The sequence below is a fragment of the Hemiscyllium ocellatum genome, chromosome 16 (genome assembly GCF_020745735.1).
Source record: "Hemiscyllium ocellatum isolate sHemOce1 chromosome 16, sHemOce1.pat.X.cur, whole genome shotgun sequence".
Lineage (NCBI taxonomy): Eukaryota > Metazoa > Chordata > Chondrichthyes > Orectolobiformes > Hemiscylliidae > Hemiscyllium > Hemiscyllium ocellatum.
The window spans coordinates 62,826,468-62,854,306 of record NC_083416.1 but is presented as its reverse complement, the minus strand read 5'-3'; the positions used below and the strand labels follow the sequence as shown (position 1 = coordinate 62,854,306).

Below are 27,839 nucleotides of genomic sequence, written 5' to 3'. Positions count from 1 at the left end.
CCTTCTGTGCCAGTCCAGCGCCACACTTCTCGACTCCGATCTCCAGTATCTGCAGTCCTCATTTTCATAGAATAACGGGGTGCCAATTTAAGTCTGAGATGAGAAAGAATTTCTTCTTTCAGAGGGTTGAGATTCTTTGGAGCTCCTTGCCCCAGACAGCTGTGTGGGCAGAGTCCTTGCGTACATTTAAGGCCAAGATAGATAAATTCTTGATCAATAGGTGTCAAGTGTTATGGGGAAAAGTGGATATGCAGAATGTTGAAGCAGTCATGATCTAATTGAATGATGGAGCAGGCTTGAGGGATTGAATGACCTACTCCTATGCCTTTTGCTTCCAGGAGAGAGAATGCCAATTTCCAAGAGCTGGTATCAGTCTCCAACAATGAATGCTGTTGGAGCCTGTACTTGAGACTATGTGGAGCAGCCTTGACAAAAACGCTTAGTCCATTACTAACCAGGATAAGAATAGGGCTTCAATCAAGAGCAAGGTAGCTGTTCAAGCTTGGATGGCTCTCTCTACTGGAGTGCTGTGGTTTGCAGAGGTGAATTTCCTATGTGGACCCTTCCTACTCACAACCTTGCCATGGTTAACTGCAGTAGTAAGCGGCCATCTTTAAGTGACCTTAACTGACCATTGAAGGGCCTCGATTCAGATCACCTCCACCCACTCTTCCACTGGTAAGATACCAGCAGAGGTGGGTATATGCCAGGCATGACACTCTATCACCCCAACAACCATTATCCCTATTACCTGCCTATTATGTGAACTAATTTCAATAAAATGCAAACATGGGTAAGTTCCATCTTTTGGTAGCTTCCTCCCTAAGAAGAAACATTTTCTTTGACTTCATCTCTTCTGTTCATTCACCTAGCCTCTAAGCCCCAGCTTTTAGGTAATTAGGAAAACAGTGAATTTGAGAAAGCTGCTGTTGCAAAAAATCTTGACTAACCACTCGATGATGCAGCAGAGCAATGCACTGCAGCATGACATCAGCAGATCAGCCTGTATGTCAATCGTCTTCATTGTTATTTTCAGCACACCCAGCTTGAAAGTATCTCACAAGAGAGCTCCATACCCGGTCCATGATATTCAATCTTACCTGTATTTAACTGCGTAACAGTCTGATCCTGACTATCGCGGATGCTCACTGTAACATTCCTAGAAGACTGCAAGTAAAGGGAGCTGTCCTATAAAAAAGCAATGTCAGAAAAAAAAATGTTAGGTACATTCCTTTGAGTATTAGTCTATTATTGTGGCAGCCATGTTATTCATGCCAGTCATAAGAAATAGGTCAGGTGAATTTGGTGGTATGGTGGAGTGGACAATAAACCGGGAAGGAGGGTACACTTATGGACATCCTACCATCAATTAATGCCAGGGCCTCTTCTCATCATGGCTAGTATTACTCACTTCTTGTACAGAACTCGGAAAAATAAGGAATTCTGCATCTAATTTCCACCCCAACAGCCTCAAAATTCAAATGTTCATCCTTTGCTATTTCTGCCACCTCCATCATGTTGATACCATGTAAAACAATGTTCTCCTCTTATCAGCATTACAAAGGGATTGATCCCTGTAGTGATTATAACAAGGTCAACCAGTTGGGCTTCATAGAATATGAGTTCTCTGATTAGGACTGTTAATTTTCTCCAATCAGGGAACCCTGGCTGACAGACATAAACAGGAATGTCAGAGATTCTGTTCACTCTGAGAGCTGCCTCTGAGGGAGCTGGATCAATGTCATGGACATGTGTAAATAAAGGTTGACTTAGCAATGGGATACGAACTTCTGTGGAGTTAATGCACTCACGCTGTGAATCCTAATCCACTCCACTTTCACACCTCACCCCTCTCCCACTGCATCTTCCCAGCAATCATGGGAAGTCTAACACAAATTTCCCTGCATACTGGTTCTGAAGAAGTATTAACTCTGATTTCTCTTAGATTTTTCCTCCTCACAGTCCAAGATCTCAAACTTGCCTTCCAGGTGAAGCAGCAACTTCTTTCAAGCTAGTCAATTGTATATGTCATTTACAATGCAGTCTCCTCTACAATGGGATGACCAAACCTAGTCTGAGTAACTACTTTCCAGAACACCTCTGCTCCATCTGGAAGAATAGCATTGACCTTCCAGCTGCTTGCCATTTCAGTGTACATCTTGCTCCTCATACCATTCCAACGCAGCCTAACACAAGCTGGATTAACAGCACTTCATTTTCCGCTTAGGTACTTCACAACCTTCAGGACTCATCATTTAATTTAACAAGTTGAGACAATGGATACCATTTCGGTGCACTTTGTTTTCACTTCACCTTATATCTTGGTTCCAGTAAACAAATTTTACACTTTTGGATCTATGCTTGGTCATGTTCAGACAACCATTACCACTTTGTGGGTGGCATGGTGGCACAGTGGTTGGCACTGCTGCCTCACAGCGCCTGAGACCCGGGTTCAGTTCCCGACTCAGGCGACTGACTGTGTGGAGTTTGCACGTTCTCCCCGTGTCTGCGTGGGTTTCCCCCGGGTGCTCCGGTTTCCTCCCACAGTCCAAAGATGTGCGGGTCAGGTGAATTGGCCATGCTAAATTGCCCATAGTGTTAGGTAAGGGGTAAATGTAAGGGTATGGGTGGGTTGCGCTTCGGCGGGTCGGTGTGGACTTGTTGGGCCGAATGGCCTGTTTCCACACTGTAAGTAATCTAATCTAATCCTTTTTCATTTTTAATCCACTACACCTTTGATCTCTTATTTTCTTCATTCTTTAACTATTGCCTGGCCTATTCTTTTGTTCCACTTGCTTCTCTTGCTTTCACCAACAGGATAAAAGACATCACATTTCCACCTTTCTTCAGTTCCCAAGAAGTCATATTGGACTCAAAATATCAGCTGTCACAGATGCTGCCAAATTTGCTGAGTTTTCCAGCAATTTCTGTTTTTATTTTAGATCTCCAGTATCCACAGTTTCTTACTTTACTATAAATATATGTATTGAATACAAAGAGAAAATGGTTGTATTTGATAAATGAAAAAGAGAAGCAGGATGTTAAAGTGATTGATCTCCATGATAAAGACCTTAGTGTTGCTTATGGAGACAGAACCATAAAAATAACTTTGTTGCTACATCACACACAAATGTTTGGTGAAATTGCATCTACTTTATTGTCTGTTTGTATGCTAAAAATAATGTATTTAAGACAGTTTTTAAAGACACCTTTCCCATAAAAATTGTGCCCACCTTTTTAAAACTTGACAGGAACAAGAACTGAATCTTTAATTTGATGTTTTCCAATATCTGTTTCACAGACACTTTTATTTGAATGCCAATTGTTTGCTTCTGCTTCACATTGACTAGATGTCAGCTAGGCCAGCTGATTTTAAAATTGATTTAAATATCATTGATGTTCTCGATGGTTAATTAATAATTTTATCACTTGTCAAGTTTGTTCATTAAAAACTACAGCACAATAAGTCTGTGCAACAAGCTTTATTCAATATCTTTTTCCATAGAATTTGATGTTGGTCCTTTTTTGACTAACAGTTTAGAATTGAAGGGCACTCATTTATACAGAAGTAAATCCCTGCAAATTGAAACCATATCTTTACCACCATATAAACTAACATTTTACACAAAAGGCCATAGCTCATTATTACAGTATGAGAACATTTAGCTGCAACATTGCTTCATCAGAAAAGGCTATGTTTGCTTGGACTGTCCAGAGACTGACAGTGTGGAAATAAATATGGGACAGTCTACCACAAAAGTCTGACATCAGTAGATCTGCTTTAATTCTAGCTGGTGAAATGTACATTTGCTGACCGTCACAAGGAACATTGAAGACTTTCAAGTAAGGATTATTATGAAATCAGATGATAGGGTGCGATGTTCTTCAGAGAGTCGGTGCAACTCAATGGGCTGCATGGCCTCTATCTGCACTGCAGGGATTCTATAATTCTATCAGTTTTTAAAAAGTTAATATCAATTTTTGGCCTGAACTATATAATTAGAGTCAAGCCACTTTACCTGATCTTTCATGTAATCTTTATAATGACTGGCAGAAATGAAAGTGGAGCACTTGGGGGAAATGTAGATGTTTCATGACAGTAACAATATGGAGATAGTATACTATGTACAAGTGCATATCTCTCCACATCCCCATTTACATGAATATCAGACAAACTAAGAGATTTGCATACACCAATATTTACAGTTATAACTTACCATCTAATGTAGATGGTCAAGAAAGAAATTTGATGAGGAGGTGCCGGTGTTGGACTGGGGTGGAAAAAGTCAGAAGTCACATGACACCAGGTTTTAGTCCGAAAGGTATATTTGAAATCACAAGCTTTTAAAGTGCAGCCACTTCATCAGGTGAAGTGAAAGAAATTTAACATTCATTAACAAACTGTGAGTAAATTCTAGTCCCTCCTACCTTTATTGTATACTTCACCTGCAGTATGTACTTATCTTTACAGGTATCTTAATTATTTCTTCCTCGCTGAGTTTGAGCTACTCAAGCTCAACATTGAGGTTGTTTCATGAAATGTGTGTTTAATGGCTGCTCCAAACCAAAGTGATGCCGAAGGAGGTATCACATGACAATAGCAGGCCAGTTAGTGCATTATGTACAACTGCATTTCTCCAGATAGCTACTAGTTCACAATTTAAATAAATGCACTGCTGGAGATCGGTTAATGGCACAGTCAGGAAAATGGAAAATAAAAAAGAAACGGATCATCAACCAGTATTGTGTCAATCCCATGTTGCATCTGAAACATTGAAGGAGAAAACAGAATGGCCACTTAAGGTCATATGCAAAATTATTCTTGAAATTTATCAAGAAATTCTATTATTTGTCAGTATAATTTCTTGAAGAGTGAAATACCTTTCTGTTCGTTTTGTGTCAAATTCTCTAGCAAACAGTACTTTAAAACACACAGGTTATATTTCCCTCCATTTACTTGGGAAAAACAGATCTGAAGAAGGAACATGAATAGCCAACTATTTTCCTAATAGTACTGAATAAAGGGAATGTATCCCAGTGCAATTATTGAAGAGCTTGTTAACAATTTTATTTCAAGATTCAGTGTTTCAATCAGCAGCTGACAACAAAACTGAAGTGGTTTTTACTGGTTCTTAGCCAAGAGTCATTTGGCTTTTCAGATAGAATAATTCAATATATTTTGAACACATCTCTGATTCTCTGTCCATTTTTTCCAATGGACACTTCTTCATGAATGAGTGAATGACTTACTTATTGTCACTTACATTTTGCAGTGAGTTGAAAAAGTAAAATACAGTGGAAGGCTTCGCCAGTTGCCACGATCCAGTGCCATTTTGAATAGCTTAAGAATAAAAATGATAAAAGATATAACCGAAAAAAGTCCTGAACCTAAAGCCAGCTCACCAATGATACCTCACTTCCATCACCCCTCCTTCACCTCGCTGCCCCATCCCTCCTCCACCACTTCACTGCCCCACCCCTCCTCCACCACCTCACTGCCCCATCCCTCCTCCACCACCTCACTGCCCCATCCCTCCTCCACTACCTCACTGCCCCACCCCTCCTCCACCACCTCACTGCCCCATCCCTCCTCTACCACCTCACTGCCCCACCACTCCTCCACCACCTCACTGCCCCACCACTCCTCCACCACCTCACTGCCCCACCACTCCTCCATCACCTCACTGCCCCATCCCTCCTCCACCACCTCACTGCCCCACCACTCCTCCACCACCTCACTGCCCCACCACTCCTCCACCACCTCACTGCCCCACCACTCCTCCACCACCTCACTGCCCCACCACTCCTCCACCACCTCACTGCCCCACCACTCCTCCACCACCTCACTGCCCCACCACTCCTCCACCACCTCACTGCCCCGCCACTCCTCCATCACCTCACTGCCCCACCACTCCTCCACCACCTCACTGCCCCACCACTCCTCCATCACCTCACTGCCCCACCCCTCCTCCATCACCTCACTGCCCCACCACTCCTCCATCACCTCACTGCCCCACCACTCCTCCATCACCTCACTGCCCCACCACTCCTTCATCACCTCACTGCCCCACCACTCCTCCATCACCTCACTGCCCCACCACTCCTTCATCACCTCACTGCCCCACCACTCCTCCATCACCTCACTGCCCCACCACTCCTCCACCACCTCACTGCCCCACCACTCCTCCATCACCTCACTGCCCCACCACTCCTCCATCACCTCACTGCCCCACCACTCCTCCACCACCTCACTGCCCCACCACTCCTCCATCACCTCACTGCCCCACCACTCCTCCACCACCTCACTGCCCCACCACTCCTCCATCACCTCACTGCCCCACCACTCCTCCACCACCTCACTGCCCCACCACTCCTCCATCACCTCACTGCCCCACCACTCCTCCATCACCTCACTGCCCCACCACTCCTTCATCACCTCACTGCCCCACCACTCCTTCATCACCTCACTGCCCCACCACTCCTCCATCACCTCACTGCCCCACCCCTCCTCCACCACCTCACTGCCCCACCACTCCTTCATCACCTCACTGCCCCACCACTCCTCCATCACCTCACTGCCCCACCACTCCTCCACCACCTCACTGCCCCACCACTCCTCCATCACCTCACTGCCCCACCCCTCCTCCACCACCTCACTGCTCCATCCCTCCTCCACCACCTCACTGCCCCACCACACCTCCATCACCTCACTGCCCCACCCCTCCTCCACCACCTCACTGCCCCACCACTCCTCCATCACCTCACTGCCCCACCCCTTCACCAACACCTCACTGCCCCATCCCTCCTCCACCACCTCACTGCTCCATCCCTCCTCCACCACCTCACTGCCCCACCACTCCTCCACCACCTCACTGCCCCACCACTCCTCCACCACCTCACTGCCCCACCCCTTCACCACCACCTCACTGCCCCACCCCTCCTCCACCACCTCACTGCTCCATCCCTCCTCTACCACCTCACTGCCCCACCCCCCTCCACCACCTCACTGCTCCATCCCTCCTCTACCACCTCACTGCCCCACCACTCCTCCATCACCTCACTGCCCCACCCCTCCTCCACCACCTCACTGCCCCACCCCTCCTCCACCACCTCACTGCCCCACCACTCCTCCATCACCTCACTGCCCCACCCCTCCTCCACCACCTCACTGCCCCATCCCTCCTCCACCACCTCACTGCTCCATCCCTCCTCCACCACCTCACTGCCCCACCCCTCCTCCACCACCTCACTGCTCCATCCCTCCTCTACCACCTCACTGCCCCACCACTCCTCCATCACCTCACTGCCCCACCCCTCCTCCACCACCTCACTGCCCCACCCCTCCTCCACCACCTCACTGCTCCATCCCTCCTCCACCACCTCACTGCCCCACCACTCCTCCATCACCTCACTGCCCCACCACTCCTCCACCACCTCACTGCCCCACCCCTCCTCCACCACCTCACTGCCCCACCACTCCTCCATCACCTCACTGCCCCACCACTCCTCCACCACCTCACTGCCCCACCACTCCTCCATCACCTCACTGCCCCACCACTCCTCCACCACCTCACTGCCCCACCACTCCTTCATCACCTCACTGCCCCACCACTCCTCCACCACCTCACTTCCCCACCACTCCTCCATCACCTCACTGCCCCACCCCTTCACCACCACCTCACTGCCCCATCCCTCCTCCACCACCTCACTGCTCCATCCCTCCTCCACCACCTCACTGCCCCACCACTCCTCCACCACCTCACTTCCCCACCACTCCTCCATCACCTCACTGCCCCACCCCTTCACCACCACCTCACTGCCCCATCCCTCCTCCACCACCTCACTGCTCCATCCCTCCTCCACCACCTCACTGCCCCACCACTCCTCCACCACCTCACTGCCCCACCCCTTCACCACCACCTCACTGCCCCACCCCTCCTCCACCACCTCACTGCTCCATCCCTCCTCTACCACCTCACTGCCCCACCCCCCTCCACCACCTCACTGCTCCATCCCTCCTCTACCACCTCACTGCCCCACCACTCCTCCATCACCTCACTGCCCCACCCCTCCTCCACCACCTCACTGCCCCACCCCTCCTCCACCACCTCACTGCCCCACCACTCCTCCATCACCTCACTGCCCCACCCCTCCTCCACCACCTCACTGCCCCATCCCTCCTCCACCACCTCACTGCTCCATCCCTCCTCCACCACCTCACTGCCCCACCCCTCCTCCACCACCTCACTGCTCCATCCCTCCTCTACCACCTCACTGCCCCACCACTCCTCCATCACCTCACTGCCCCACCCCTCCTCCACCACCTCACTGCCCCACCCCTCCTCCACCACCTCACTGCTCCATCCCTCCTCTACCACCTCACTGCCCCACCACTCCTCCATCACCTCACTGCCCCACCCTCCTCCACCACCTCACTGCCCCACCCCTCCTCCACCACCTCACTGCCCCACCACTCCTCCATCACCTCACTGCCCCACCCCTCCTCCACCACCTCACTGCCCCACCCCTTCTCCACCACCTTGCTGCCACCATCCCTCCTTCACTACCTCGCTACCCCATCCCACCTTTACCACCTGACTGCCATCACCCCTCTCCACCACCTCGCTGCCATTAGCCCTCTTTCACTATCTTGCTTCCATAATCCTTCCTTCATCCCCTCACTTCCACCATCCCACCTTCACCACCTCACTGTCACCATCCTTCCTTCACTATCTCACAGCCCCATCTCTCCTCCACTGCCTCACTGCCTCACTGCCCCATCCCTCCTCCATTGCCTTGCTGCCTCACCCCTCCTCCACCAACTCGCTGCTGCACTCCTCCTCCACCAGAAATCGCTACGCTTTGGGCACCATTTTTATTCACTGCTGGGCCCACTGACTGTCGCTGGGTGTGGTGCTGAACCCACACTCGCCCCACTACCAGGAGCCCCAGCTTCACTGATGCCTAAATGAGGTCAGGAGGTTCTGTTCAGGACAAACAGCAACCAGGAGTCCTTGGCTACACCGCCAGACGAGGCCATTCTGCTGCCTCACCCTCCTCCGAGATGTTACTTTGCCAGCACCGGCACCTTGAAAAGTCTGCTGCTGTTGCTAGCCCCGAAGACCAGCCAGCTCAGAGTCACTCCCCAGTCGGAGGAAATTCTAAATTCCCTGTTAATGTTCTGTTTCTCCTTTTTTTTAGCAGTACATAGTGGCTGTGCGGCAGCCAGCTCAGAGTCACTCACCTGAACTGATTTTAAATCTCCTGTTAATTTTTTTTTGTTTTCCCCCACACTACTGCCTAACGGTGGTTAGTGCTTATTTTTCCCCAGCACCCACACTGTGTGTGACTTCCTTTTTTCTTTTTCTTTTTTTCTTTCTTCTTTTTTTTCTGAGGAGATTCCCCTGGTTATATTTTTTCTTCTTTTTCTTTTCCCCCGCAATACAGCCTAACAGCAGCAGTGCTTATATTTTCCCCAGCATTCATATTGTGTGTGATTCCCTATTAGTTTCTTTATTGATTCCCTGTTAGTTTTTTTTCTAAAACCAAAAAGAACAAATGACCTCCGTGGAAATGTTAGAGGGGTGGGGGTGGAGGGAAGAAAAAGAAACTCTCCTCCTCCAAAACATAGACAGCAGCAGGAACACTGTGGCTCAGCCAGTATAAGGTTAGTCCCTAGAATGAGGTGGCTCTCTTATACTCCCGTTTATATAGTTTTTTTGTCCCTGTAAGTTTTTTTTTAGCTCTCAGAGTGACTAGGATGTCTGTCGCTCTGTTTTTGTTTTTTTTATTCTCTGTTAGTTTTTTTTTCTCTTTTTTTTTCCCTTGACACTGATCCAGCTCCCTCAGAGTCAGGCTCTCAGAGTAAGCAGGATGTATTCCCTGTTAGTTTTTTTTTCCTTTTTTTCATTTTTTTTCTTTTTTTCTCTTTTCCTTTTTTTTCTTAACCATATTCCCTGTTCGTATTTGTCAGCCAGTGCTCCTGATTTGCCCGAGTTAACTACCCTAATCAAGGAACTCGTAATTAATGAGGTCTACCTTGTTCCAATCACCACAATAAGAAAATTGTCTTTTGTTTAAAGAAACTGACAGACAGCATTGTGTAAACTGAAAATCAGTTATAAATTATTCTTATAAATATTCTTATAAATTAATGAACAAGAGAGTTTTCACAAGAAATTGAATAGCCATTGAAAGTATAGACTTCTTTTTGATTCTTGTGCAGCATCTGTAAAATTGTGTGCCACGGAGGTACTTTTGTGGTATTCAGTTTCTGTTCCTCAAGGGACTGCTGTTCCTGACCTCACTACTTCGACAATGCAACAAGTCAAAGAGCTGTAACAGGTGATGAGCTAAACAATGAGTTTGGCCTCATTAGATTCCAGGCATACTTAAGAAATTTTAATTACCAGGCCACAACACACTTAATATACTTTAGAAAATTTCATTCAGTGTAGCTGAAGCCAGCTGCTAGTACAGAGAGGCCTATCAATAAGATCAGGATAGACCAGATTAATAACCATGTGAGCAAAACAAGACACAGACACAAAGGGAACAATTCCAGCAGAATATTACCAACAAGGCAAACGCAGATAAAAACAAATAAAGTGACTGAAAACAGTTTAATTAAACTGACAAAATAGAAAGATGATAATCAGACAGTTTTATTCATTTTTCCAAAATTGATGTTCGCGACACTTTTTGAAATGATACTCCAGTTCTGTTGAATAGCCAGAGGTTATTCTTGTAAGAGAGCAAACTTGAAGAATATATTGATAAACAAGCAATTGCTTGTATTTTACTGTTTCTAGGTCTCAACTTTAATATACCCTCGCACATTCTTTTCCTTTCAGCTGACCCACTTGCAGGATGTTAAGATGATGATGATGATTCACACAGCTTTAGGCTCCCATCTTAACATACACCTTTAATCTAACACTCATAAAAATATCCTCCTTTATTCAGAATTAATAAGGTGTACACGTTGCAACAAAGGTCAATCATACCAGGGAATCATACCTTGAAATCCATGTTTATGTGACACTTTGTGTCACAGTCACTGGCACGGTGGCTCAGTGGTTAGCAGTGCTGCCTCAAAGCACCAGGGATTTGGGTTCAATTCCCCACCCCTCCTCTGTCCCTGTGGAGCTTGCACATTCTTCCTGTGTCTGTGTGGGTTTCCTCTGGGTGCGGCGGCTACATCCCACAGTCCAAAGATGTGCATGCCAGGTGAATTGGCCATGCTGTATTGCCCATACTGTTAGGCGCATTAGTCAGAGAGAAATGGATCTGGATGGGTTAGTCTCTGGAGGGTAGATGTGGATTTGTTGGGCCGAATGGCATGTTTCAACACAGTAAGGAATGTGTTGGTAACTGACTATCCTGCTTTACATTGAAGCCTTCTCTTGCTCATATTTTAAATAACAGCCCTTCCTCTAGTGGACACAATACTCAATTAAATGGTCAAGTAGTGCACATCTGAGGCTTTCAAGAAATAAACATGATTTAGACAATGAACATTAACTAAAAACCAGAGGTGGTGAGGCAGCTGTTAGAAAATGTAGTCTGAATCATAGTAGAAAGCAGCTACCTTCTGTAGAGTTTCATGCAAGGCCTAGTGAGCTTGTTTGTGCCTCATAAATGATGTACCATGCCCATATGTTACCTCACTTGCCTGATGCTAGTCCCATTCTTGCTGTGGGTGGAGTTACTCATCACTACTGGGATATTCCAAAATCCCTGGTACCAACAGTACAAGGGCATTGTGAACCTAGCCAAGTGTGAGCACTTCAGATGGCTCTGCATGGTTCGATTCACTTGCCCCAGATATAGTAGATAAGGGGAAACTGGTACCCCCATTTTGCACACAGAAATGTGGAGATTCAAGAAGGTCAATGACTGTCTCTAGTCCACCAGGGTAAATGCCACCAGCTTCTCTCTGCTACCGCACACTCACTATCTCTTTTACTATACCTACATTCCACCTGGGCTCACATTCTGCCACTGAGGTTCATGGGCTACGACTTGCATGATTGCATGCATTACCTTCCTGCACTCAATCCCACACCACCAGTAGTCCACATTACTAATTGCAAGGCCGCTGACATGCCTACCTACCTGCTCAGGACATCTTAGCACTTGACCCTCCATTTGCACTGACACTAACAGCTCTACCACCCACTTTCATTTTGCTGAATCCCTCCCTTTCTGTTATAGTCCATAATAGGGCAGAAAAATCCAGGATGGGTGGCATTTGGCTCCTCAACCCCATGAAAGGATCTCAGCTCTTTGCTGATGAAGGCCGGGACCAGTCTTGCAAGATGCACGGGTGCTCATTTTTTTGAGTAACCAAGTAAGAAGCTTTTTATTGTCATGCTACTGTCTCCTACACCCATTGGAAACGTAGTTTCAGAGTGTCAGAATATTTATCTCTGGGTTACTTTGCATTGCCTTATTGCCTACTGCAGGTACCAGCAACATTACTATGGTCTTTGACATCAGGAGGGAAGCTCAAACACTGACACGTCCGTGAGAGTGTGAGCTCAGTTAGAGTTGAGAGCACCGGCTGGTGAGCATCTCACTGCCACATCTCTGCAGCAACAGTGGGTGGCACGGTGACTCAGTGGTTAGCACTGCTGCCTCACAATGCCAGGGATTTGGGTTTGATTTCATCCTCAGGCGACTGTCTGTGTGGCCATGCTAAATTGCCATAGGGATGTGTAGGTTAGGCGCATTAGTCAGGGGCAATGTTGAGTAATAGAGTAGGGGAATGGGTCTTGGTGGATTACTTTTCAGAGGGTCGCTGTGGACTTGTTGGGCTGAAGGGCCTGTTTCTGCACTGTAGAGATTTAATTCCATTCTATCTATGAAGCCACATGGGAGAATAAAATGCCCATCGCTGGCACTCAGAGGAAAGCTACAGAGCACGCAACACCTCAACTCAGCACCAGGCAGGAGGAGACCCAGACATAGTTACAATCCATGACTTGGTTGATGTACACAAATGTAGCAATGGAAGACGATCATCACCGGCAACAGAGATCTGGGAGACAGAAGGAGGATGCTGGCAAGGAGTGATCGCAGCCAGGACTGAACCACTGGCGGCTGAAGGAGGGCGGACAAAGAAACCAGCACTTGAGGTTTAGCTGCCCATGGACTGGTCAGGAGGGAGGGGCATGAAGCCTAAGTACAGCCAAGAAATGTCAGAGTGGCCTGGAAGGACACAAGCCAGGGACTGGGAAACAATGAGGTTGCTGAGGAAATGAATCAATCTGGAAAATAAAGCAGAGAAGCAACATCCATGTTTGTCAGCTGCACTGGGTAACCTGACACAAAGGTTGCAGGGCTGCAGCAGTAGAATCCCTACAGTGTGGAAACAGGTCATTTGGCCCAACAAGTGCACACCGACCCTCCAAAGAGTATCCCACCCTACCTTCTACATTTCCCCACACTAATGCATCTAGCCTAGACATCACCGAATACTATGGGCAATCCATAGATTAGATTATATTAGATTAGATTAGATTCTCTACAGTGTGGAAACAGGCCCTTTGGCCCAATAAATCCCCAATGCCCCTCCGAAGAGAAACCCACCCAAACCCATTCCTCTACCCTATATTTACCCTGATTAATGCACCTAACACTGAGGGCAATTTAGCCTGGCCAATTCATCTAACCAGCACATCTTTGTAGTGCAGGAGGAAACCCACACAGACATGGGGAGAATGTGCAAACTCCACACAGACAGTAGCTCGAGGCTAGAATCAAACCCAGGTCCTGGGCACTGTGAGACAATAGTGCTAACCACTGAGACACAATGTTGCCAAAATGGTTAGGGCCCTGCTGTTGCAAGATTATGGCGGCCTCCATGGGCAGATGAGTAGTTGCCATGGACATCCCATGTCCAGCACTCTCAGAGACTGCCTGATATATGTTCACTGACTTACAATCTACAACTCAAACTACTGTTGCCCAGCACCAAAGTCAAGGCAACAAGGGAAGAATGGACCTTGACCTCATTCCAATTTTCTCTTCTTCACAAAGATATTTGGCAGAACCTGCAGCTGGAGGAGGACCAATGAACCTTCAGCTCTTCTCTCAGGACACTCCAGAGAGGGTCAAGGTTTCCAACTCCATCCTGCCTGCTACCCTCAGCCCTGTGGGAGTTCAAGTTGGGGACTGTGCACCTGTCTCTAGGCAGTACACACTTAACATGTCTGGGCCCTGTAGCCCTGAAGATCACCCAAAAGGACCTCCAGGGTCAAAGGGTTCTACCTTTAGGGTAGGTTCCTTCCACCCTAGCTGCAGAACCCAGGACACAACTGAGACCTAGTGGGAGAGAAAGAAAGAAGATCTTAAGAAGGGAGACATAGGTGGTATCAATGGGACACATCATTGCAAAGATGTTACCATATTTGTAAGTATATGTCCACTTATTTATATGTGTATGAATGATTGCCTTGTTGCAACAACAGTATTGAAGGTATGGGTGTGGATTAAGTGTAACTGGCAGATAATTGCTACTTTGGCAACCAGGATCAATCCTCCCAGGAGACAAAACATTGCTCAGGCCTAACAGCTATTAGTGGGATTGATTTGTAATGTTTCACAATATGTTTAACAGTGCTTGTGGCCAGGATCTGGACTCGATGCCCAAGACTCACATAGATTATAGAACTCAAAGATGTTTTCCAGCATCAGCATATGAGTGTCTCTGTATTACTGTTGGCATTTAAAGGATATCACATCACTCAAAATTGAAGACCCTTCCTTCACAGAATGGAATACTTAGCCGTTTGTAGGTCAGTGCACATATATCAGGCAGTCTCTGACAGTGCTAGATATGGGTTGTCCATGGCAACTACTCACCTGCCCATGGAGGCAGCCATATGCTTGCGACATCAGGGCCCTAACCATTTTGGCAGCATGGTGCCTCTGGCTATGGTCATGGCTATTTATAACTTACTGAGCACTTGCTATTTAGAGGAAGATGGAAAGTAACAGCTGTCTCTGTGTTCAAACACAGAGTTTCAGGTTTAGCTTCTTACTATTGGTAAACCCCCAAATGTAAACATTCCCTTTCTTGGCAGCTCTCCTGTCATCAGTTTTGCACATGTCCAAGTCTGAAATTAGCCCATCTATCTAATTTTTTTTATCTACCCCCACCCTCCAGCCTGAAGCATATCAAGTATCTATGCTAGTTAAAGAAGAGCACTGAGCCCAGCCAGTGGATGCCTGTGTGCTGCAGACTCGATGAACCCTTCCCAATCCCATTACTTCTTTCCCTTTAATGCTCTGTTGTCTCCCTCACCTTATCCATTGGGTTCCTCAGAATTGCATTCCCTCTGCATCCCAGCATTTTAGCTCCAATCCCCATGACTGTATTCCCCTCCCATAGCAATGAACCCTGATAAATCCCCTTGGCTTTTAATGGACAGATTCTCATAGCTGGTGGACCATCCTCTTCAGTGATTTAATCAAACAGTTCCAAATGATGATCAGCCTGACCTCTGACTAATACCTATATAATTTCTCAACTGTCTTTTCCTGCCTCTCTGAACAAGTTGCACTGGACCCACAGAGGTGACTGTTGCCTGGTCCCCAGAACTATATGTGGACTGCCTGACAGCGATTGTCATGAACAGAAGACCGACTGTGCCTTACCTTCTGGACTGATATTGGAGGCTGCCATTAACTTACAGTGCCTGGATCCCCTGACTGGAGAGTGTCTCTCCGGACTTGACAGAGGGCTACTCCCCTTTCCCCTTCACTGATGACTGCTTACAACCAAGACAACCTGCCTGGCTTTGTGGCTGCACTGAAAGTCAACTCAAAATATAACAACTGTGAGCCTGCTTGTATTGGCTGAGTAGCCAAAATGCATAGGGCAAGCAAGGTAAGGCAGGGACTGCTGTGAGTATTCAATTATGCTCAAAATAAGTGAGTACTAAGAAAGCAGCCTGAGACGAAGCCTGGCTCCACTCACTCCTTCACAAAAACTGGTCTTGTATGAGTCAGGCTTAACAGATTCCAGTGAGCTCCAAAGTGTAGCACTGAAGTGCCATACTGTAAGTGGTACAGAGATGTGTCATGATGGTCCCATGAGTCTGGTTTATACCAAGTGCCGATGCCCATGGATAAAGGGGGTGTATACAATTGCTGCCCTGGAGTGTGCCCCTGAGATCCCAATGATTGGTGTCCAATTTAGAGATAACGCTGGAGTTGCCAGGACAACTGATTTTCATGTAAGGGAGTCTTAGTGAGTAGTTTTTGTCCAGTGAGTGAAAGGAAGAGTGCATATTTATGAGGTGAGATTAAGTAACAATGACACTGTTAATGAGTGGTAATCCATGTTAATAGTCTCCTCACCACTCACGAGGTGAATCTTACATTAACATCCAATGCTCAGTTGGAAAATGTGACTTTTCAATCTTGATGTAGAGATGGTCCTCCTTGGACATCTCATACAATTTTCCCCAAGATGAAGGGCTTATGCTCGAAACGTCGAATTCTCTATTCCTGAGATGCTGCCTAACCTGCTGTGCTTTGACCAGCAACACATTTGCAGCAGTCCCCAACTTCTTGCCACTGCTCACATCATTCCAAGCAAGGAAGATTCTACCTTATGTGTCTCCATCAATATCTCCCCATATATCAGAGCTTGAATTCATTATTAAATACATATTTCTGTTCCACAAGCTTATTTTGTTTCTTTTTCAACACCCTAATAAAAAAGTGAATGCTGCTAACTTCAACTGGGGCATTGTTGGTTTTAAGAAATGGATTATTAATACTTTCTTACTTCAGTGAAAGACTGCAAGGTCAGTCATTGGGGCGATCTACAGGGGACAGTTTCCTGATCCATGCCCTGCACAATGACTTCTGGCAAAATCAGAAACAGGCCAGAGACTTCCACAGCACTTGGCAGCTATGATACTGCTGCCCTGTCTTCCCTTGTTCAGTTTTCAGGACTGCAGAATCAAGCTATTCCATTTCACTTCCTTCCAGAATTTATTAAAACTGTTGAAAAATATATTAAGGTCGACAAGTAGGTTCCCTCTTTCATTAAGATTGATCTTCTTCTCTCCTTACATAAATTTATATGTTTAGAACAGTGCTTTGTATTTTATATACTATCTGTTAGTCTTTCATTTCATATTTTAAACTCTTCTAATTTTCCTCTATATTCTTCATGTCCTATCTTGGCTATTGTTAACCTTAATTTTAATATATCTTTCATGGTTTTAATTCTAATGTAGAGTCATAGAGATGTACAGCATGGAATAGACCCTTCGGTCAAAGTCGTCCATGCTGACCAGATATCCCAACTCAATCTAGTCCCACCTGCCAGCACCCAGCCCATATCCCTCAAAACCCTTCCTATTCATATACCCACGCAGATGCTTTTTAATGTTCCAATCATACTAACGTCCACCACTTTCTCTGGTAGCTCATTCTATATACATACCATTCTCTGTGTGAAAATGTTGCCCCTTAAGTCCCTTTTATATCTTCCCCCTTTCACCTTAAACCTTTACTTCTGGACTCCCCCACTTCAAGGAAAAGATCTTGTTGGTTTATCCTATCCATGCCCCTCATGATTTTATAAATCTCTGTAAGTTCATCGCTCAGCCTCCAATGCTCCAGTGAACACAGCCCCAGACTATTCAGCCTCTTCCTATAGCTCAAATCTTCCGTCCATGGCAACATAATTGTAAATCTTTCCTGAACCCTTTCAAGTTTCACAACATCTTTCTATTAGGAATGAGATCAGAATTGCACGCAATATTCCAAAAGCATCCTAACCAATACTCTGTGCAACGGCAACATGACCTCCCAACTCCTAAACTCATTGGTTTCACCAATAAAGGAAAGCATACCAAACACATGCTTCATTATTCTATCTGATTGTGATTCTACTTTCAAGGAGCTATGAACCTACACTCCAAGATCTCTTTTTTCAGCAACACTATCTAAGGCCTTATCATTAAGTGTATAAGTCCTGCTAAGATTTGCTTTCCCAAAATGTAGCACCTTGCATTTATCTAAATTAAACTCCATCAGCTGCTTCTCAGCCCTTTGGTCCATCTGATCAAGATCCCATTGTACTCTAAGGTAATCTTCTTCACTGTCCACAACACCTCCAATCTGCAAACTGACTGTGTGTACATCCTATCTTCACATCAAAATCATTTATATAAATGACAAAAAGTAATGGACCCAGCACCGATCCTTGCCTCATTTATGTTCCCTGAACTTAAACCATGCATTTATCTGGAATGATTTTCCCTTCCTTAATGCTGCTAGGCTGAATGTTTCCAGTAGTTTCTGCTTTTAGTTCAAATTTATAGTGTTAGTTCTTTACTTTTGAATGTTTTTCCTTGTTGTATTGGAAACACAATGGCCTGAACATTTGCATTGTAATGCAGAAGGTATGGGGTGGTTGAAAACTATGGAAAAAAACAGAAATGCCAGGAAGTTCCTGTTCAGCTTAATAGCAGGATGTAATTTCTGCGTTTTGTTTTGTTCCTTGCTCAGCAGCTGGCCATAGAGGAAATATCACGGAAAGTGTGTGTGTGTGTGTGTGTGTGTGTGTGTTGTTTAAGGGGTCTCAGCCAGAAATGCTCGAGGATTGCCACAAGCAAGTAATGGGGTTAAAGTTAGCTATGGTGGCAATGGTGAGGGAAGAAGGTAGCAAGATCAGGCATCAATGCTTAAGTGAGCATCTCAGGACTGGGGTGGGAGAGGAGGGGGGGGGAGGGGGGAGGTGAAAGGCTGACATTCAGTTTGTGAGGCTTCCTAGAGCAACCTGTGATGTGGAGAAGGGTGGAGCACCACCACTCTGCCTGGCTTACAAGGATTACGATGAAAGAAACTTACTTTGTGGTACAAGAGGCACCCTCCTCTCTTTCACTGTTACCAAATGATTGAAAATACCATAGAGCAAATGTTAAATTGGGTTCCGAAGCACACTGTGTGAGTCAGATAAAAATAGGCCAATAGAGTACCGTATCTCCACAGCAGGATACTGGACACCATCCGAGTGCCATTAAAGTTGCAAGAGGTATGTATGCAGCAGTTTTGGATTGCATTTCTCACAATTCTACTACTGAAGCATAATTTTCTCTTTTGAATTCTAGCTCCCTGAAGATATAAAGGTCATTCATAGAATCTGTATGGGTTGAGTTTAGAAACACCACGAGCAAAAGAATGATAATAAACCCACAAATCATAGTAGTAATATAGAGGAAAACATTAGAAAGGAAATTGGGGATTCAAGTAATAGAGATATGACTGTAATTATACATGGATTTAATCTGCATATAGATTGGGCAAATCAAATCAGTAGCAATACCACACAGAAAAATATCTTGGTGTTTACATGGCATAGTTTTATGGATCAATATAGTGAGGAACCAATTAGACAAAGGGCCAACGTTGACTAGGTATTGTGTTACAAGGAAGGATTCACTGACAATTGACTTGGATGTGGGTCCTAAAGGTAGAATGACCACAGTAGAATAAAATTCTTCATTATGATGCAGAGTGATGTCGTTCTTTCTGAGATGAGGGTTCTGAATTTAAATAAAGGAAATTATGATGGTATGAGGCACGAGCTGGCTACAATAAATTGGAGATCATTATTTAAAGGGATGATGGTAGATAGGCAATGGCAAACATTTAAAGTGCACTTGGACAACCTGCAAAGTTATTTCAGTCTGGCACAAAAAACATGGACAGACTATGGCTAATGGGGAAATTTGGGATAGTATTATATTCCAAGGAAAAGGCATTCACGTTGGCAAAATCAGGTCACAGGTTTGGGAGCAATTTAAATTCCTTCAAAGTGAAGCGAAGTGGCTAAGAGGGAGAAGCTTGCAGGCAACATACAAACCAATGGTGAACATTTACCTAAGTATGTGAAGAGAAAAAGATTAGTAAAGATGAATACAGATGCCTCCAATCAGAAACAGAGGAATTATAATGGGAAACAAAGAGATGGCAGGCCAATTAAATACATACGTTAGTTGTATCTTCTGAAAAGAAGACAGAAATACCATCCCGAAAATACGGAGGTACTCTTTGTCTAATGGAAAGGAGGAATTGAACAAAATTAGTATTAATAGGGAAATGGTTTTGGGAGACTAATGGGATTAAAGGCAGATAAATCCCCAAGGCCTGATAACCTTCATCCTAGAGTACTTAAGGAAGTGCTCCTAAAACTAGCAGATATGCTATTGGTCATACTCCAATGCTGGAAGTGTTTTTGTGGATGGGAGAATAACTAATGTAACCCCAATATTTAAAAAGAAAGGAAGAGAGAAAATAACAATTTATCAACAGGTTTAACTTGATATCCATAGTTGGGAAAATGCTGAAGTCCATTAAAAAAGATGTAGTAATACACCATTTGGAAGATAGTGATAGGATTGCACAGAGTCAGCATGGATTTACAATGGGCAAGTTGTGCTTGGCAAATCTACTGAAATTCTTTGAGGATGTAACTAGTTGAGTGGATAAAGAGGAACCAGTGGATGTGGTTGATTTGGACTTTCAGAAGGTGTTCAATATGATCCCATATAAGTGATTACCATGCAAAATTGAAGCACATGGGATTGGAGGTTGTGCACTGATATAGAACTAGAACTAGTTGTTAGACAGGAAACAAAGAGTAGGAATAAACAGATATTTTTCTGAGTGGTAGGCAGTGACTAGTGGGTGCCATGGGAATCAATGCTTGGAGCCAACTATTCTCAATACACATGGATAATTTTGATGTGTCATATCTCCAGGTTTGCAGATGACACAAAGTGGGCATTTATGCCATTAGGAGGATGCAGGGAAAATTAATTTGAACAATTCAAGTAAGTGGACAAATACATAGCAATGCAGTACAATGTGGATAAATATGAAGTTATCCACTCTGGTAGCAAAGACTGGCAGGCAGATTATTATCTGAATAGGGTTAGACTGGGAAGGAGGGAGTTGCAATGAGATCTCAGTGCCCTTGTACACCAGTTGCTGAAAGTCAGTGTGTGAGTGCAAAAAAGGAAAATAGTATTTAAAAACAAAAAGTCTTGGAGAAGCTATCAGGTCTGGCAGTATCTGAAGAGAGAAAAGCACTGTTGACATTTTAAGTCCAATGACCTTTTGAATTACACCCAATTAAGGAATGAACCCTCTCTCCATACTTGCTTCTTCTATCTCACTAGATCACTTCTGAATTTGTGCACTCTTATGTTTGTTAGTTATTCCTGTCTGAAACCATGTTAGCATCTTCTGCTGGTCCATACAGATAATGCCCATGCATCATCTTTCTTCCATTCTATCCTGATAGATCTAAATTCATCCAATTTACTGTCCCATTTTTCTTCTATATCTCTCTAAACCATCTGAGGGTTTCTACCTCTAACTTATATCCATTGTTCGTGATTGTATAATACAAAAGAAATTGTTTCATTTCACTGCTATTTATTTAATCTATTCCTGTGAATTCCATCATTTCCCCCATCTGTCTTGAAGGTTTACTAACCAGGATTATTATTCATATGATCTTATTTAAATTTCAGCCATATCTTTGTTATAATTATTAATTAATATTTCTTATTAGTTTTGAATGTTTCTAACTCCTCAGTTTTACTTGTGTGATATTAAGATTTCCTCCATTCCTTCAGTAATTAGACCACATTGACTGCATTATGCATTCACATGCATATGATTCTTTTTTGGTGGAATATGGACCTTGGCTCTTTTTCTTAGTTTCTTTTTAAGTTCTTTAAGATTCTTTAAAAGGAACCTATTTTTGTGAAGTAGTTAGAGATGGCTCTGACAGATATGAAAAACTTTCCAAACCAAGATTTCAGTAACATAGGTGCCTCCTTGAGGGGCTGAAATCCATCAAGAGACCTATGTTGAGTTCACAATTGCTTGGAATATCATTGAGAAATGATCCCACTATCCTCGGCTTTCTAAATCTCTGCTCTACAAAGAATACATATTCCGGGAGAAAACAAAGAATGGATATAATAAGAAGGTGATGATGTGTATCACAAACTAGCATCAGAAGTCATATGCATGAGACCACAAAAGAAGGATGGAGTGCTTTGTACTAGTGAGAGATGTACTTATAGAAAACAGCAAAGTGTACAATAGTGTAAACAAAAGAGTTTGCAAAAACCTGCCAGAGACAGGCAGCAGTCATTTACAGGTAAAGAGAAACCAATCCAAACCGCAAACTACCAGCTGAGATATCTATCTAATGTGCAGAATGAACCCTGCCTCACAAACCAATTCCCTTTCCAAATAATATTTTCAGCTTTCTGTTTCTGGCATTTAGCCCAAAATGTCTCTCATTCTGTTTTATGGCGTGTTTCATATCTCTCACAGAGCATGCAGGTTTGGAATGTAGTGGTGAACATCAACACCCATCTCATTTAATTGGTAGGCTTTTCTTTGAAACTGTGGCTTTGCTACAGCTGGCATTTTAGTGAAGTACTTGTTTTGTGGGATGTTAAGGTTTCCTCCATTCCTTCAATAGTTAGCTATTTGCTTTCTTAAATTACCACCTTCTGACTTCTAACAGCTTGACTCTATCTTCTGTCTGTACTGAAATCTCATTTATAAGGACTGGACTGAACTGAAGCTTTCTAGCAGCACAGGATCCAGTCACAATTGTTTCATGGTACAGTGTGACATAAATACAGAGCTCAGCTAAATAAAATAAAACTGTGATAAAACACATATTACTGAGTTGAACTTCCTCATTCTTTTTCAGGTAAACCAGAAGCTTTTCTGCAAAGCTTAAATCTTTGAATGGATATAGTCTGTTCTCAGGCTTTTCACAATTTAAAATCTCTGGGGAGACTTCATTGAAATGCTCCATATTATTCTTGTGTTGTGTTTCTTCTGCAGTCATTCATGAGATACTCATTCTACTTTATTCCCACTTAGATGCTTATTAAACCTCTTAACATTTAATCTGAAACTACTTTCTCATAAAATGGAAGTCTGCCAAAGAACCAATGACATTTAGTCTGATTTGTTTCTTCTGGTATAAGTGGGTTAACTGCCATCATATGGTGCTGAGAGTTCTTTTAGCCAAATTAAGAAATTAGTGTTATTAAGATAAAGATATCCTACTTCCAAGCACTTACATCTGAGTGGATTGGAGCATGAGGATTCACTGTCTAACAGATGGAGAGACTGTTGATGAATATGAAAAATCTTCGCCCCTTTCCCAAAACATCTTTTTTCATAGGTTGTAAACTCTCTGCCCTAGAGACTACCTATTACTGACAAGAGAAAACATACTCCTGTTTTGGGCCTGTCCCTGAGCTTACGTGATGTTTCAGTGTAGTTACTGGAAATTCAGATAACAAGGTACATTCATTCAACAATTTATGGTGACTATCAATGTTCCAAAGCTAGGACTAAGTTTTAAAAAGAATTTTTTTTTTACAGGGGTATGTTATTTGAGGGTTAACTGAGACTTTTACAAAGAGTGAACTGTCTGCAGTGGTTTTATCTGGGGTTTTATTTGTACTTCCTTATTTGCAACAAAGCAGCAGTGTTTAGCCTCTCCTCTAATCCTTTCTTGGGTTGTCTGGGAGACCTGTCAGGTCGGAGCAAGATCAGGTGGGGAGAAAAAGGGGTCACTTCCTTTGAACAATAAAAATGCTTTCTCTGCTCCAGCACTGGACTTTGATAAATGTTACAGATAAGACCCCATATAACTGCTTGTGCTTATTCAAGCGTGGCTTTAGTATGGGGAGAGAGAAACAGTGCATCTAACAGGAACTACAGACAGAACAGTGATGTGATCTAAACTCAATTAATTGAGTCAAACTGATAAGGCCTTATAAAGCACATGGTCATCGCAAGCACAAGATATAATGAAGCCCTTAAGAAACAACTTGGTGTTAGTGCGGGTAATGTGGTAACAGCCAGCTGCTCTGAAGACAATCTCAGAGATCTATCAATGGATTGACTACATGAAACTCCAGTTTGCATAATATCCAAGCAATTGTGAATATGTACTATTTCTTTGTAAATTAGTAAAGGAGTACCTTCAATGGAACAAGTTGTCGTGTGCCACTGATATCGGGTGCAAAATCTTTGCGTTAGGTATGGATCTTACATGACGCATTGCCAGTTAATCTGCCTGTTTAGCCATTTCTCCAATGCTCATTCACATCAAAGGGATTTTGCTTCTCACTGCTGTTATAATAATGAAGTCACCACAGCCAAAATCCAACAATAAGACCCAACCAGATTGGAAAAGAAGACCTCTTGCTTAATTCAGTGCTTTAGGTTAAAACAGATACTGGTGATTATGTTCAGTATCACTAGGCTATGAGCATCAACATATATGCTTGGAAGCTGCTTGCTCCTCTTCCACTCTGTCAGTCCTCTAACACTATATTTAAATTCATATGTTACAGGCTACTGAATACAACTCGCTGGTATAGTATCTAAGACCTCTCTTTCTACATACTATTTTTCAGTCTGGTATCTGTATCTGCTAAAGTGCTCTGCTGACATCAGAGTAATATTATCAATTACAACATTTTCATATACCATTAAAATGTATTTGGAGTCAGTTCAGCCAACCATTGGACATTCAAAATTTTATTGTTTGTCTGAAATGGTTTCAGTTTCATACAGATGCTGAACTTGAAGATTGCAAATGCATCATAATTTCCAAATGCAAACTGAAATGTAATGTTAATTGTTTCTAAAGTAAAATAACTTTAAAGGAATGTTATTATAAATGCCTCTTTGCATCCTTGTGATTGCTTCATGGAAACACTGACAGTGGTTAATCACTGAGATCAATAGGTTGTAAAAAAAAACTATGAGCAGCAAATAACATTGACATTCTAAGTACAGAGTAATTAAATTCACGTTAACCTCTTGTACTGATTGTTTCCTTGTCCATTGTTAACTATAAAATTGTTTAAACATTCACCTTTCACTCCTAAAAATACTTATCTTGTGAGGGTAGTAACCAATTGTCTACTTCTTTTATATCCAGGCTTTGTAGAATATTAACACATGTATAGAATATTACAAATGTAATTTCTGTCTGTTAAATCTGTCTATTCCCAATGTTAATGTTAAGTTTGATCCAGAGATGAGCTTCTGACCTCAAATTTACAACATTACTCAGACCAACTATTTCCACCTCCACAAAAGCTTTGGAGTTCTGTTTCTGCTCATCTGCTGCTGAAAACATTCACTCACGCCTTGATTTTCTCCAGACTTGATTATTTCAATACACATTCTATCCTTAATTAACTGACATCCTCCAAACCACTGCTTCCCTAGCTATAAAAACCATTTCTTCATCACACCGGTGCTTACTGACCTATGTTGGCTCTTGGTTAAGTAAAGTCTTGATTTTAAAATTCTCATCCTTGTTTTTAATTCCTTCACTGGTGTTGAGCCTCCTTATCTTTGCACTCCCTCGACCCCATAATGTCCAGGTTCCCTGTGCTCCCCAAATTATGACACCGTGTGCATTCCCAAGTATAACTGCTCCACCAATGATAAGTGTCTCTTCAGCTATGTAGGCCTGAAGCCCTGGAGAGCTCTTCCTACACTTTTCCATATCTCTACCTTGTTTTCCTTCTTTAAAATACTTCATAGTACATAGATCTTTGATCAGGTTTTTGGTCATCTGACCTAATACCTCCCTATGTGTTTTCTGTCATAGTTTATTTATAATGTTTCTGTGGAACACTTTGAGATGATTCAATGCAATGATAGTGCAGGCTAAAGGTTTGTTGCTGTTACCATGTGCTTACTTCCAACATAGGGCTATTACCAATAGATAAATGTCAGACATATCATCATTTTCTTATTCTTCATCATTAGCAATATGTTGTTGATATAATTCCAGCTCTCAAGATAGATGCATGAATCCATTTCTTCTTTAATAGCATTAGTGGTCACTCAAATGTCTTTTTTCTGGCAGTCCAAAAAATATGACACAGTGCAGCTCTCAATGCTGAAACACTCCAGAATTACCTGCACTCTACTGACTAGTTCTATACAGCTAAAAAACATTCCAAACACAAGATTAGGTTCCAACATCTGGAAAACCTGAAGTGCCACAAGCAATGCCACTACTTAGGAGATTGTCTCCAAAGACATTTTCATCAAAATCGAGACAACAGATGGCTATTACAGTTTTGTACATCAGATTATGTTATTTAAAAGTCCAGTTTAATTTAGAAAGTGGCAGTAGTTATCTGGTGACAGCTGGTCCCTGGGATGACAAATTCAATTTTCATAAATTTTCTAAGTACAGCCTTAGAGGCTTTATGGAAATAATGATTCATGTGCTCAAGATACATGGCTTGTTTTAGTGGTATATTTTGAAAAAAGAGCTTATCAAGATGTGGAATCTTAGCAACACAGGCAAGGCAATAATTTTATTGTCATTTCAATTAGGAGAGTCAAAACAAAGTCATTTCCAATACAATGCAAGTTCCCTTTACTTTGCCCAACATCTTATGTCACTACAAAGCAGCAGTATGGCATTTACTCAGTTTACCTGCCTCCAGTTGTGTCATCTTTGGTAGAGAGACTATTGGGCAAAAAAAAGGTGGGACAGAATTAATATTCACTTGGAGAGGCATGGGTTAATCAAAATTTGGCTAACTTCTTTTAAATGGTGACTAGATATGTAGGTGAGGATATGCAGTTGGTGTAATCGACATGGACTTCAGAAAGGCTTTTGACAAGGTCTCATGTGGCAAATTGGTTAAGAAGCTAAGAATCAATGAGATCTCGAGCAATTTAATAAACTGGATTCAAAATTGGCTTAGTGGTAGGAAGCAGAGAAAGTATTTGTGTTTGGAAGCTGTGTCCAGTAGTGTACCACAGTGTTCAGTGCTGGTTCCCTTCTTTTGTTGCGTACATTAATAATCTAGACATGAATGTGGGAAGTATGATCGGTAAGTTCACGTATGACCTGAAAGTTGGTGGTATGGTAAATAGTAAAAAGCAAAATCACAATAGGACAATATAGGCAGGCTGGTCAGATGAGCTAAATAGTGCAAATAATTTAATCCTGAAAATTGTGATGTGATGCATTTTGTGAGGACCAACAAAATAATGGAGTACACCCTTGAATGGTGGAACCTAGAAAATACAAAGGATCAGAAGGACCTTGGTGTGTATGTCCATAGATATTTGAAGGCAGCAAAAACAGGTAAGTAAAATGTTAGTTAAAAGTTTGTGAGAAGATTAGTGGCTCGGGTGCTCGTTGTTGTGGTTCTGTTCGTTGAGCTGGGAATCTGTGTTGCAGACATTTCATCCCCTGTCTAGGTGACATCCTTAGTGGTTGAGAGCCTCCTGTGAAGCGCTTCTGTGATCTTTCCTCCACCATTTGTAGTGGTTTGAATCCGCTGCTTCTGGTTGTCAGTTCCAGCTGTCCGTTGCAGTGGTCGATATATTGGGTCCAGGTCGATGTGCTTATTGATTGAATCTGTGGATGAATGCCATGCCTCTAGGAATTCCCTGGCTGTTCTCTGTTTGGCTTGTCCTATAATAGTAGCGTTGTCCCAGTCAAATTCATGTTGCTTGTCATCTTCGTGTGTGGCTACTAAGGATAGCTGGTCGTGTCGTTTCGTGGCAAATTGGTATTCATGGATACGGATCGTTAGCTGTCTTCCTGTTTGTCCTATGTAGTGTTTTGTGCAGTCCTTGCATGGGATTTTGTACACTACATTGGTTTCACTCATGCTGGGTATCGGGTCCTTCGTTCTGGTGAGTTGTTGTCTGAGAGTGGCCGTTGGTTTGTGTGCTGTTATGAGTCCTAGTGGTCACAGTTG

The 27,839-nt window shown here is 43.4% G+C and overlaps 1 protein-coding gene across 1 annotated transcript in view; it reads right to left on the bottom strand.

The window, feature by feature from the left end:
- The window catches only part of sgcd (sarcoglycan, delta (dystrophin-associated glycoprotein)), a 196,252-nt gene that overhangs the window by 45,375 nt on the left and 123,038 nt on the right, over positions 1-27,839 (bottom strand). The window contains exon 4 of the mRNA XM_060837326.1: positions 1,101-1,188. Coding sequence (XP_060693309.1) covers positions 1,101-1,188 — 88 coding nt within the window. The remainder of the gene's footprint in view (positions 1-1,100; positions 1,189-27,839) is intronic.